This window comes from Corvus brachyrhynchos, unplaced genomic scaffold (genome assembly GCF_000691975.1).
Source record: "Corvus brachyrhynchos isolate BGI_N302 unplaced genomic scaffold, ASM69197v1 scaffold3, whole genome shotgun sequence".
Taxonomy (NCBI): domain Eukaryota; kingdom Metazoa; phylum Chordata; class Aves; order Passeriformes; family Corvidae; genus Corvus; species Corvus brachyrhynchos.
This window is the reverse complement of record NW_008237619.1, coordinates 3,577,765-3,590,501: the sequence shown is the minus strand read 5'-3', so window position 1 is coordinate 3,590,501 and position 12,737 is coordinate 3,577,765. Positions and strand designations below refer to the sequence as shown.

At 40.9% G+C, this 12,737-nt stretch overlaps 1 protein-coding gene across 8 annotated transcripts; it reads left to right on the top strand.

Annotated features, from left to right (window-relative positions):
• Nucleotides 1–51: 51 nt before the first annotated feature.
• On the top strand, nucleotides 52–12,731 carry HHLA2 (HERV-H LTR-associating 2). 8 transcript variants are annotated; one of them, XM_017731808.1, is made up of 11 exons: nucleotides 52–287; nucleotides 1,144–1,363; nucleotides 1,652–1,703; nucleotides 2,501–2,609; nucleotides 3,495–3,596; nucleotides 4,096–4,189; nucleotides 5,315–5,635; nucleotides 6,088–6,348; nucleotides 8,204–8,503; nucleotides 10,827–10,921; nucleotides 12,536–12,731. In XM_017731808.1, the coding sequence occupies exons 6-11, from the start codon at nucleotides 4,126–4,128 to the stop codon at nucleotides 12,560–12,562; spliced, it is 1,068 nt and encodes a 355-aa protein (XP_017587297.1). In that variant the 5' UTR covers nucleotides 52–287; nucleotides 1,144–1,363; nucleotides 1,652–1,703; nucleotides 2,501–2,609; nucleotides 3,495–3,596; nucleotides 4,096–4,125; the 3' UTR covers nucleotides 12,563–12,731. The 8 variants fall into 8 exon arrangements, with proteins under 8 accessions (XP_017587297.1, XP_017587296.1, XP_017587301.1 ...); XM_017731807.1 differs by having other exon boundaries at nucleotides 1,652–1,707; XM_017731812.1 differs by lacking the exon at nucleotides 1,144–1,363.
• The last annotated feature ends 6 nt before the right edge of the window (nucleotides 12,732–12,737 follow it).

The following is a 12,737-nucleotide window of genomic DNA, read 5'->3' as shown; positions in this document are numbered from 1 at the left end:
CCCGCGCCGGCCGGGAGCGCCCTCTCCCGCCATCTTTGCGGGTAGCCACGCACCAGAGGCGGGCCCGGGGCGGTGCCGGAGCGGCCCCACAGCCAATGCGCGGACAAAGTTTGATGTGCCCACTAATGAGGGGCTTTACGTGAGCTCTTCGTTCAAACTTTGTCCCGTTCTTTTCCCCGTTCCCCAAGACAAACTTCGGAACGCCTGGGTCCCTGCAGGTGCGGAGTGGGCAGCGGCTGTAGCTCACGGGCTGAGGCGCGGTGCTGTGCAGCTGCATGTGCGGAAAAGTAAGTGTCGGCAGCCGAGGAGCTGTAGCATCGGCCGCGGGTGCGGGCAGGGTGGGGAAGCTCCGGCTCCCGGGAATGTGCTCGGTACTGGTGAGGCACCTCGAGTGCTGTGTCCAACGAGACAGATACTGAGGTGCTGGAGTGCGTCCAGAGAAGGGCAGCGGAGCTGGTGAAGGGTCTGAAGTGCAGTTCCCATGAGGAGCCGCTCAGGAAAGACCCTACCACTTTACATCTCCCTGAAAGGAAGTTGTAGCCAGGTGGGAATTGGTCTGTTCTCCCAGTTCATTAGTAACGGGACAAGAGGACATAGCCTCAAGCTGCGCCAGGGGACGTTTAGACTGGATATTGGAGGAATTTCCTCACTGAAAGGGTTGTCCAGCATTGCAATGAGCTGTCCAGGGACCTCACCATCCCTGGAAGTGGTCAAGAAACGACTGGATATGTCACTTAATGCCATAGTCTAGTTGAGAAGCTCATCAGTCAGAGGCTGGACTTGATGATCTCAGGAAATGATTCTTTCTGTGAATGCAAGACACACCTCGCCTGTGTACTGCTAGCACCAGCTAGTCTTTGAGGGGAGGCATCCCTTCTTGCCACTTCTTCCTGCACTCTGGGGTTTTTTGTAAGCCCTCTTCCCGAAAACACTTGAGTCGTTCTGTTCTTCTGGAAACCAGACGGCACACACAAGTCTGGAATTGTCCAGAGAAAGTAAGTCACTGTTAAAACATTGTTAGAAAATAATTACCTAACCCTGCAGGCAGTCCTAGGCACCTACTTCTTGTTTCAGGTTACCAGCTTTTTGAGAAGAGTGTCATGATTACTTTTACCTTACGTTCTCGTTCTCCTGTGCCCGCAGAGATGTGACCTCGCTCTACCCCGTAAGAGAATTGCGGCCGTCGCTGCGGCGCCCGAGCGCATTTCCGAGGGGCAACGTGGGTGCTCTAAGCATCGCATTTGTCACGGGAACTCATTTCCTATTACCGCTTGCCGGATCTTTGGGTTTGGTCAACAAAGCCAGGCAAAAGAAGTGGTTAAGGGAAGAAGTTTTTTTAAGCCCGAAGAAGGGAACGCAACAGGTGTGAAAGCTTCGTGTGTGTTGAATCGCAGTCTTAGTGTAGAAACAGCTGCGCTTCCCTGCTCATGCCTGACTGGCATTAACTTTTGTTAGTTACTTGAGCTCTGTGCCGTGCGGGTGGGGCGCTGAGAGTGCAGCTGGAGTGAGGCAAAGTTCAACAGGGAGAGATGTTCAGATTGTGGAAACTTTCTTCCCTTAGGAGTATTTCCTCAGCAACTGAAGTTAGCATTTAAGTTGTAAGGGTTTCAGTGTGGGGAGGCAGAGAATTACTTCTCTTTTTTTACTGCAGGAAATCCTCTGAAGGTTTGGTGAAGAAATTCTGGAAAGCTGGTATCACTGTGGTAGGTAAGAGATTTTAGTAGTATGTGATTAACATGTGTTTTTCAGACTTTTACATGTTGGTTTGTCTTGTTTGCTTGTTGCTAAAAATGGAAATCCTCTGATATTTCCCAATCCTCTTAAGTGTGTGTATGCTTGAAATGTGTTGTCACTAAGTTACATTGAAAAGGAATTAATCAGAATCCTTTGTACTAATAAATAAATAAATTTGGTTTGAAAAGAGGATATTTCAATATGCATGTCTGCTCTTGAAGAGGTCACAGAGGAAAGTACACTGGGCAGCCACCAATCCCAATGGCTGTTTGCTGCAGGAGTGCTCTGATCAGGTTTCAACTTGAATGCAGAGCTCAAAGATGAGGAAATAACTTGGATACAGTTTGGTTGCTGATTAACAGAAGAAAAAGAAAGCATGTGTTCTTTTCTTGTAGTGGCCAAAGCAAATCCAGCATTCTCCCTACCACTATTTGAGCTGTTCAGTATGTCTTTGGAGATGCATTTTAGCACCTTGCCTTGCTCTCAAGAAACCCTGGCTGAGCTGCTTTCCAGTTGCACCTGTGGTGATTCTGTATGAAATAATTCTCCTGAAAACTAGAGCATCAGTAATTATCATGACTACAGTGATCTTAATTCCAGTTGTACACTGTCTCTATACATAATTTCATATTGATATTTCATTACAAAGCCTTAGGGCATGATTTCTTGGTTGTGCCACTTAAATCTGTGACAAACAGGAAAAGCATGTTTGTTCAGTACTTTGCAGTGTGGCTCTATCAGCATTCATATACTTTATTCCTGTAAGACCCCAGGACTTGGTGAAAAGACTGGCCAGAGCCTACACTCCTCAGATTTTTCTACAGACCAGCATACATTTTTCTCAGCATGCTACAATGGGAAGATCCAAAGCTAAGGTTTGTGCTGAACGTGAAAATTTTCAGCTAACTAGTTGTAGCTCTGTATTTTGGAGCAGGGTTATGGGGTACAGCTGGAAGGTGGGAGGCAGTGTGCACTGTCCATGGAGCCCCCAAATGCATCACAGCATTGATTGAGGTAGCACTGGAACCATGTTACTCTCAGAGCATAACCGCCAATGAAAGGCGACAGTCAATTAAACTTGGCAGATCCCTCACTAAGGGATGTACAGCATTGATGGCAGTTTCTGAAATTCAAACATGAAGCACAGTATATTGTGTTGATCAAGTTGGAAGTGATAGGTAAATGAGCAAAAAATCCAGTAAAAGGTGATGTACCCCACTTGCTAATGCAAGGGGAAAAGAAGGTAGATACTGGAAAATGTTGCTGACATGGAGCAAAATTATATATCATAAATTTTTATTTTACCATGGCATCAGTTCTGTCTCAGATTTAATGTTTTGGTGCCTCTGTTGTTTTTTTTGTTTTGTTCTGGTTTTTCTCCTAACAGAATAGTGAGATACATAAGACAATCACACAACCTTTTCAAAAGAAATAATACTCAAAAATCTTTGGGATTTAAGATTCACATCCACATCAAATACAGTGTCACAAACCAGTTGAATTACTCATTAATACTAAAAGGTCTGGCTAGCAAGTCTGGCTAAACCCATGTCCTGTGTCAGTTAAAAATGGTACCTGTATCTGCCTTTTGGGGAGGCAAAAAGTACTAGGAAAATTCTTTAAAGTCTTTACAAGTTCTTTGATTCATGAGATAATTTTTCCACTGGGGTAGGCTGTATTTTAGGATAGTAAGGCTGCATTCTTCCTTCACTCAGGTAATAGTTACAATAAGGTTATTCTTTTTCTGTTATGCATGAGAGGTTCCAGTTCATCGCTATCTGACAAAACAGAAGACATGATGAGAGAGCCTCCTCCTCCTTCGCATTCCTACCCTAGATTTCCATGCACGCATTTCTGAAAGGGTAAAAAGTGTAAAAAGTTCTCTATATCTGCAATATTTACAAATGCAGTCAAATTTCCCACCCCAGAAAGTCAAATATTGCAGTAATCAGAAATATATTTTAAGAAGTAAAGAAAATCAGGTTTGACAAGGAACATCTTGGATCGTTTTGCAAATTTTACTTGACCAGTTTTCCTTCGTGTCCTGTTCAGGAATGATGAAGCCTAATATTCCTTAGGCCTGCAACAACACTGAGAGTAAACATTTTCTATATATTAAAAATAAAGTATCAATCTGCAAGGGGCTACAAGGTAATGAGAGGGCCTCAACCATTATGTAATGCATAGGATCATATAATGAATGACCTTAAGGTCAAAAATCTGGACCAAGTCTGTTGCAAACAAAAAAATTGATACAAGGGCCTATAGTCCTTAGTAAACTGTAGAAAGGAAATTTTATGATATGGGCATGTCTTTTACCTGCTTTTAAGCATGTTTTCTCCCCTGCTTTTATTTTGCCAGTGTGATGTGAGTCTGTGAACAAACGAAGACATGAAGGGACAGAACATACCACCTCTTATCATCTATTTATTTCACATCACCACTATACTTTGGGGTATGTCTTAGCTTTACTAATAATGGTCTTCTTTATTATTTTTATTTTTAAGGAGAATTAGTGAATTCAAACATGGTGTATTAATGGTAAAGATTGGATTTTGGGTAATGTAAAACACTTCTGAAGCAAAAGACTGTAAGGTGGCTGCATGGATGGCTGTGGCCATTGGGCACATTGAGCCCCCAGACTGTTACCTGCCAATGTTCCTGCCCCACGGCTCAGCAGGCAGTGCTTTTCAGTTCAGACTGAAAATGGTTTGCAGCAAATTGGCTGACTTTGCATTGAGAAGCCTAAGGAAAAGTCATTTGGATTGTCCTGCCAGATGAGCTGGAGAGGGCATCAGAGTTTCTGAGAAGGCAGCTGCCCCTGGGCACTCACTACCAGCCTAACAGGTTGTCTGACCTTGGCCAAGAAGGTCCACGTGACAATGCTAAGCCAATGCAGTCAGTTTTTTAAAAGATGAATTTTAAATTGCTCTTTTATGCTAGCAAGGCCTAATTAAATGGTGACAGAAATGAGATGCTACCAGTTCTGTGAATTTGTGGAATGCACGCCTTAATTATCTCAAGTGGCTGGGACAGAACTTCCTGGCGCTGTCTGTGTTGGCAAAGCTGTTTCAAGAAGTTCTGTCCTTTCTGTCAGTTGCAGCACCATGTCGTTTTTCCCTGTTATGGTACAACTGCTTGGCACTATGTGAGGGTGGCTGGTAACATGGGGCATTGCAGCACAGCACTGTGAAGGTTTGAACATGTAGGAAGCTGCAGTTCAAAAGGTTTTTAAAGTCCAAGGAGGAAAAGATGTGGTTCAGGATGTGGAAACACGTTTGAAGCTCATGTGGTAAGGTGGTGGTGTGCTGATTTGAATATGTAGGTGCTTACTTGGGATTTCTACTTAAACTGGTTAGAAGTTCAAAGAGCAGAGCTCTGTGTTATCATCCTGATTAAACTGAACGGAGACCTTTGCTGTCCCAAGAGAGTCATGTAACAGAAAAGCCATGAAAGTGATGGTGGCACACCTGATAGGGATGTGCTGCTTGCAAGAGCATTTTTTTGTCAGGGATAAAGAAGGGCAGAAATATACTTGTAGATTGGATTAAAGTTACTCATTTGTACTTATGGGCTTCAGGTTTTACAGAACAGGAAGAAGTAACAGGGCTGTTTTCCAAGGATTGCATCCTCCCTTGTCGTTTCCCACCTGGGCATGATGAAGTAATTCACTGGAGCAAAGAGAACAAAAATGTGCACAGTTACTACCAGCAGAAGGATCAGTTGGAAGAACAAGATCCACATTACAGACTCAGAACACACCTTTTCCATGAGAACATCCCTAGTGGAAATGCCTCCTTGAAACTTAGTAACCTGACCATGACTGATGAGGGCTCCTACACTTGCTATGTGGGAACAGTGCAAGATGGAACAGAAGTGGAAGTGCTGCTACGCGTAAGGGGTCAGTAAGACATCAAAAATCCTTGGATTGCACCATCACAAATGGGATGACACCAACAGATTTTCTTGTGTTGTTTCTCCCATGGAATCAAAATCCTCCAACCCAGCAGAGTACCTTTTGGGCCTGACAGTGTTATGAAGCAATTTTTTTCTCTGGTGAAATGTCATAACACGGGTTGGAAAATTATAGTGCAGCACTTGTTTTCATAACCTATTGCACCCTGATTTCTAAGGGGTAATTACGTGGTATACATAATGTGGCTTCTCAGAACAGTACAGATCTTGGCATTGTAAGTAGCTGTGTTTTCTTTTGAAATCAAACACAGATTAAGTTTTGTTCTCAGCTATATTTATTCTCCCAGATGGTATTTCAAAGGAGCAATCACTTCAAGTTAAAAACTATTTGGTAAGTAGTAGGATTTTTTTTTATTTTATTTTTTTTTTCATATACAGCTCCTTCTTCTTATGCACTGGAATACCAGAAGACAAACACAGAAAGGAGACTGAAGTGCTATGCGTTTCTCACTTATCCAGCACCAAATATATCTTGGGTAAAAGGCAATATATCCATCCAAGAGACAGATCAGGAGGAAACCAGGAATGGAGTTCTCTATTCTCTTAGAAGTGACCAGGACATTATAAACATGGCAGATACTTACTACTGTCATATTCATTTCCATGGTGAAGTGTGGGCTGCTGAATGGAAGATGCAAGGTAGGAATGAATGGAAGTCTCTTCCTCCATTGTTACTGAATTTCACAGCTGGCTTCAGGGTCAAAATAAAGACAGTCTTTCTGCAGTGGGGCAACATGGATATGGGACAATGCAAAAGGATATACTTTTCTGTTTGCAATGCATCTGTTAGGGTTACAGGACAGCATTACAAGTTATTTCCAAGAAGTAGGAATGAGAGGGGCTAGCTCACCCTTCTGCAAGTTACCTTTACTCTGAACATCTTTTCTATATCGGTTTCACATTTTAAGAGGTGCCTAATAAACAAACTTAACACTCTATCAATAAAGAATTTTGTCTATTGGACAAAATACATGGAAACCTTGGAGAATATGTGAGTTCTGTGAGGGAGGTGGAAGTTTGCGTGCTGCTCTAGCTGCATATGTGATCTTTACTTTGCCCATTTCCTATCTGTTGCCAGACTTTTATTGGTACTGTTTGATCCTTTCATTGTACTTCTCTTCACATGCTTCCTTAAGTACTGGTCTGAGTGCTGGGGTGCATGGGAATGGAGAGCAGCAAACACTGTTTGCATTTTAGCAAACAGGAGCTCATTTTGTTAGTTAAGGAAAAGCAGGATTATGAAATTTCAATTCTGCTTTGTCTTCCTCCTGAATTTCACTGGAAATTCAGTTTGAGTAAATAACTGCTTTTCAACCTCTCCTGTTTCTTAGAAAATATTCTTAATTGAATGAAGAGCAATGCAGAGCAGTTCTCTTGTGAGATGTGCATGGATGCTTCCATCACCCTGATTTCCCCCTAAAGTGTGTCCAGACACTCTCAGTTCCTAACCAACTGCATAAGCTCCAGAACAAGAGTGCAGTTTTTAATTTACATGGAATAGCTTACAGTATGAAAGATTTAAAGTATGCCATCATAATAGCTAACAAGTGCATGATAAGTGTCTGTTTTGTTTATCTGTGCCTCTGATCCACAAGAGAAAAAGGTATATTTCATTACACATTTATTTGAATTTCCCTGCATCCATCTAACCCCTCAGTAGACTATTTTGATAGCAAACTGCTTTCCTTTGACTTGTACAATAGCAACATGGGGTACATTTTTGTTTTGTATTCACGATTTTCAGCCCCACACCTCTGTTAGTTAAAACTCCCACACAGAAATCAAATGTAGTTATACCATATCAAAATAATCTATTACCTTCCTTTCCAGCTGACTGCCAGCCACTACTGCTTTCAAATCCCTGATATCAAATCAATTGTTGTGCTCTGATGTTAATTTATCTTGTGTTAGTATTTTATATATTAGGTATTAATTCCACTTACCTGCCTTCTCCTTCCCTTTCCTGTTTTTTTAAAGCTGTTCACTAATCATTAAATGTTCATCATAGACAAGTAAAGTACTTAAGTCCACCATAGCAGAAAGTTATTTCTAACTACATATGATCTTTTTATTCTTTTAGTTAAATTGTGTTTTATCCTTTTGCTTCAGATGTGCAGGTATCTGAACAGTTGCATTTTCCCTCTGCTCCCAGCATGTGGAATTTCCTGCTGTTTTACACAGTGACTTAGACTAGACTGAATCACTTCTATTAATGAGCCCCTCAATTAGAGGAAAAATAGTCAAATGAAAAAAAAGGATTTTCGTAAATATTGCCAGTACAAATCAGATTTTTTTTTTAGTGTAAGATAGGTTTTTAAAATCTTCAGATGCTTTTAGAAACATACTGTGATATTTGAATATGTTATCAAAGTAGTGAAATATGTTTTTAAGTGTGTCCATAGTAGTATCAAACCTCAAAAAAAAGTCAGAAAATGTTTAAATTACCTTCACAGTATTTTCCAAAAAAACCTGCAGAGTTCTTTATCTGTTTCAGACCACCTGTTTAATGTGGAAGGAGGTAGCACTGTAATTCCTTGTGAACATGGGAATGACACCGCAAGCTCTGGCTTTGACTCTGGTTTCAGTGTTGTCTGGACATTACACAGAAATGCAGTGAGCTCAGTCCTGGCCTCCTTCAATGGCACATCTCACTCTCACCAGCCTCGAGTCCGGGTTCACGAAAATGACTTTTCACTAATGCTGGATGATCTTACTGCAGATGACAGTGGAGAATATCTGTGTAATATTTCAACACCTTTCTACACAAAACTTACTGTGAGAACTTTACATGTTGGTAAGTTACCATTCCTTCCATTTCAGAGGATGAGGACCAGTTAGGACAATGCACAGCCAAAAGAGTCAATCAGAAATCTATAAAATACTGAGAAAAACCATCTTGTGTGATTGGTACAGTTGGGTAGAATAGATACATATTTTATTATTGTTGGCCCAAGGGAAAAAAAAAGCTACCTCAGATGTGTTTATTTAAAGACTAGAAGTTTTTTTTTTCAGTCAGCAGCTTATTGTGGCAAAGGTTTCAAAATCAGTGGCTGCCTTCAATTGCCACCAACTGCTCTCAAAGCTGAGGGCACAGCAGGGCTCTCAGAATCCTGTCCTAAATGCTCTGCTGACAGCAAACACAGCTTTAAATGTAGCAGAGAGATGATGGGAAGCCCAAAGCATGTGGTACAAGTTTGGCTGCAGAAGAAAGCTTGTTGAGAACCCACAGTTGTTATTTTCAAAGCTTTAATTCTACACAGCAGGCCTTTTTTAGGCCTGGGGATATATATGTTTAAGTGCATGCCTGTGTTTCTATGAGCTATAGTAAATTTCTAGCTGTGAAATCTTAGTTACAGTTATTTCATTCTCAGTAGGACATACAACAGTAGCATACAGACATTTTACACAATTAAATACAATCACCTAAAAGATTGTGAACTAATATAGGGCACCTCTTCCTAATATAGGGCACCTCTTCTAAACAAAGAAGAGAACTTGAAACAAGACAGTAAGACATGAAAAATAGAGGCAACATAAAAGGGGGTAAAATAAGTGATAATAGCTACATCTTTTTGTCTTCCTTTCTTCCCCCTCCCTCATGATGGCTTAATTTCATTCTGAAAACCTGATGGTTTAGATGGCAGCGGCTGTATGCAACCTGAAGGAGGGGAGTTGGATTAAAGAAAACGCTTAAGTCAGACAAACATACTTCCCTGCAGCTCAAATTGCAGCCTGATCTTCCTTATCCTGTAAAGCTAATATTGTGCTTCTAGAGTGGAGAGCATCCAACACCTCCAAGGAGTTACACCTTTAGCTGACACTCCTAACTTCTGTTCACAAGTCCATCAGTCTCCCTGTACATTTACTGGAGACAGTCCAAATGTCATTGGGATCATCTGCTACAAATGCCTTTCTCTAGCTGCTCTCTGATGGATCTTACAACAGCCATAGGTGATAGAAAGCCCCTCTTCAGTGGTGACATTACTGTGCTGCTCACAGGATGTTCCTGCTTGGGGTCCACAGTTTGGTTATACAGAACTGAGAAGACACTTACAGAGAGATGAGCACCTTTGTGGCAGCACAGCCGGAAAGCAGATAAGCGTCTGGACACAGTAGGGGATGGGCTAGACCACATTGGATAGCAGCTGCTGAGCCATCAGAAGGGTTTCCAAGGGCCACTGGAAAGAAGGCTTCTGAGGGGGAAAAAAAAGAGATGAATTTACAGTCATTTAAGCAGCTCTCTTCTGTGTAAGGAAGGGTTGCAGCTTAAAGCTGCTCTACCACTGGAACTGGCAAGGTGTAACATAGATCTGCATGTGGCTACAGAGTCAAGCTAAGGCAATGACTAGATTAAATGCTCCGTTTTAGCAGTTCTTATTTTTTAGTTGTTTGCCAGACATCCATAGGAAGTTTCCAGAGGAGTGTAGAATTTTTCAAATTCTTCGGACAGGACACAGCAGAGGAAATATAGCCTGAGGTAGAAGAACCATACTGTTCTTCTGACAGTTTGGTGCTATGCAGGGGTTTCTACTAGGTGAGCTTTGATCTCCTGTGGAATCCATGGTTATCACCCACCTCAGGATTTCTTGTGTCCACCTGGATTGCATAGTTGCACTATGAAGCTGGGCAACGTTTCAGATTAAAGTTGCAAAGATTTTGCAGTAGGAGTTATGAAATTTATGATCCAGGCTGGATAACATTTACAGAGCTGCTCTACTGTAAATGAGCAGTGCTGTTAATGGCACTGAGCACCATACCTGGAGACAGTGTTTGACATACTGGGCAGTTGATTGCTTTTAAATGGGACTTGTATTAAGAAGCTGTCAAATCCTATCCTATGAGCACACATGGAATTTGCTATCAGCACAATTAAATAAAATAATCTGCTTTTGGCTATTCACACTTAAGTCGGTAAAGTATCACTTCAAAGTCTTATAGTATGAGTCAAGTAACTTAACACTGTTGTCTTTGTCTCAGTTTCCTTTTAATGTTTCTTTCTCCCTAAATCATACCTTTTAGATTACAAGTAAGAAAAATCATAGCTTATATTTATTGAACAATAGTGAATATTAATTTGCGATATAAAGCACTTCTGTTTTGTTTTTGTATTTTTAAAGAAAATTCAGGCAAGACCTGGAAGATTGTGCTAGGAGCACTGTTTGTTGCAGTGGTGACAACAGTGGCAACAGTGGTAGCAGTTTGCTATCTCAAGGTATGTACAATCATTATAGTACTTATTTTTTAAGGTACTGTTGATACCAAGCCCCTCAAGATTTGAATGAGGGTTTGAGCCAAACTTTGCAACTTTAAAAACAATTGGTGATCAGTAGCTGTATCTAGACAGTTATGATTGAACAACTGCACTGTTAGCATTGTTTGCTAGGCTGATCTTTTGTTTTAAGAAAAAGGGAAGACAATCCCAATGTTAATGGGCTGTCTGGACAAGGGCAACCAGGAGTGAAGTCAAAAGAACTGAGCAGTAAGGAGGGAAAGGTAATTCTGACAGTGGGAGGTTGAAACCCATTGACCACCTCCTCAAAATGGACCCCTAACTCAAATTGAAGGGAAGAACCTAAATCCAGACCTTGAATGTTTAATTGAAACATAAATTTGATTTTCATGGGTTAAAGCATACAAAAAAGACGGAAAATATAGGAAGATAAGTTTCAGCATAAATAAACTGTCCTCATTCTTGCTATTTTCTAAGTTTTGAGGCCCTCTATGGTGCATCTGTGCATTTTGGTTGTATTTTGGTTGTAACAATGTCAACAAGCCCTTCCTTTAATCAGATGCTCTTCTGTGCTTCATAAAGGATGAAAGAGGTGGTTACCCCTCACAAATATTTTCCAATAGCTTGCTTAAAGAGTGATTGAATTGCTGAATTTTCTCACTTGTCTTTAAGACCAAAAAGAATCCAAAACAAAATGTGAAGTTTCTCAAACAATGTTCCTACCTGGTTTTCATCAGGGCCCCAAATTACTGTTTAATTGTATCTACTGTCAATTGCATGCACTGTCAAAGCTTGTCAAAACCTCAGTTTGAAAAGTGATACTAAATTGCTTTGTGTAGGAGATCCTTAGAACCATATGGTCCCTGACCTCATCTCTCTGCACAGCTCTCCTCTTTACTGGAGCGCGGTATCTTCAAGTGGATGCATTTTATTCTCATGTGTTTGTAATAGGCTGGCTCTGTATTAGAATATTCTGTCTGTTTCCTCTGCAATGGAAGTGAGTATCCTTAAAAATCCAGACTTCAGTTCTTAGTCCATCCTTCTGCCCTGCCCTTGGAAACATTTACCTTCAAACTCCCTGTATCTTAAAATTTTGTCACAGTCTGGATTTGCTAAGCTTCAGGAGACATGTTATGATGGCTACCATGAGGTACAGCAAAAATGCATGGGAAAGAAAATTCTGAAATTATTATGCCTCAGTCTTTTTTCATTTTTCTCTTTACATAGAGATTCACTTGCATGCTGCTTATTAAACAGTTGTAACATGCTTTAGAGATGGTAATCTACTTTGAGATGCAGTTGTCTAAACAATTTAAGCAAGATTAAGTTGTCTTGGGACCTGTTGAGCCCTCAAACATGTTGTAATCAGAGGAAGTGGAACAGTTTACAGGTTAACTCAATTCTGGTTACATTGATGGAGGATAAGATGGAAAAACCAGGAATGTTTCCACACTGTTGTGTAGATGCTTATTTTACTGAGATAATGCTAAAATGGAAAATGCTGACATCTTTATAGTGAGTGTGTCTTGTTCTGTTCCCACTATGGGATTAATTTTACACATCAGTAGTTCTTATAAGTATTTCTATTTTATCTAGAAAAAAAGGAATGAAGGAATCCTATGAACACCTTGACATACAGGAAGAAAGTAGTTTTCTGCACAGAGATACTACTGAGATTGTTGATGAAAAGAACAAAGAGTTCCTTCACCTTCTCCTTTAGACAGAGTGTCTCGGTTTGAGACAAGTTTAGGAGGAAACGCTCTGGAAGGAACGACTCCTCCCCAGAAGGCAGGTTTCT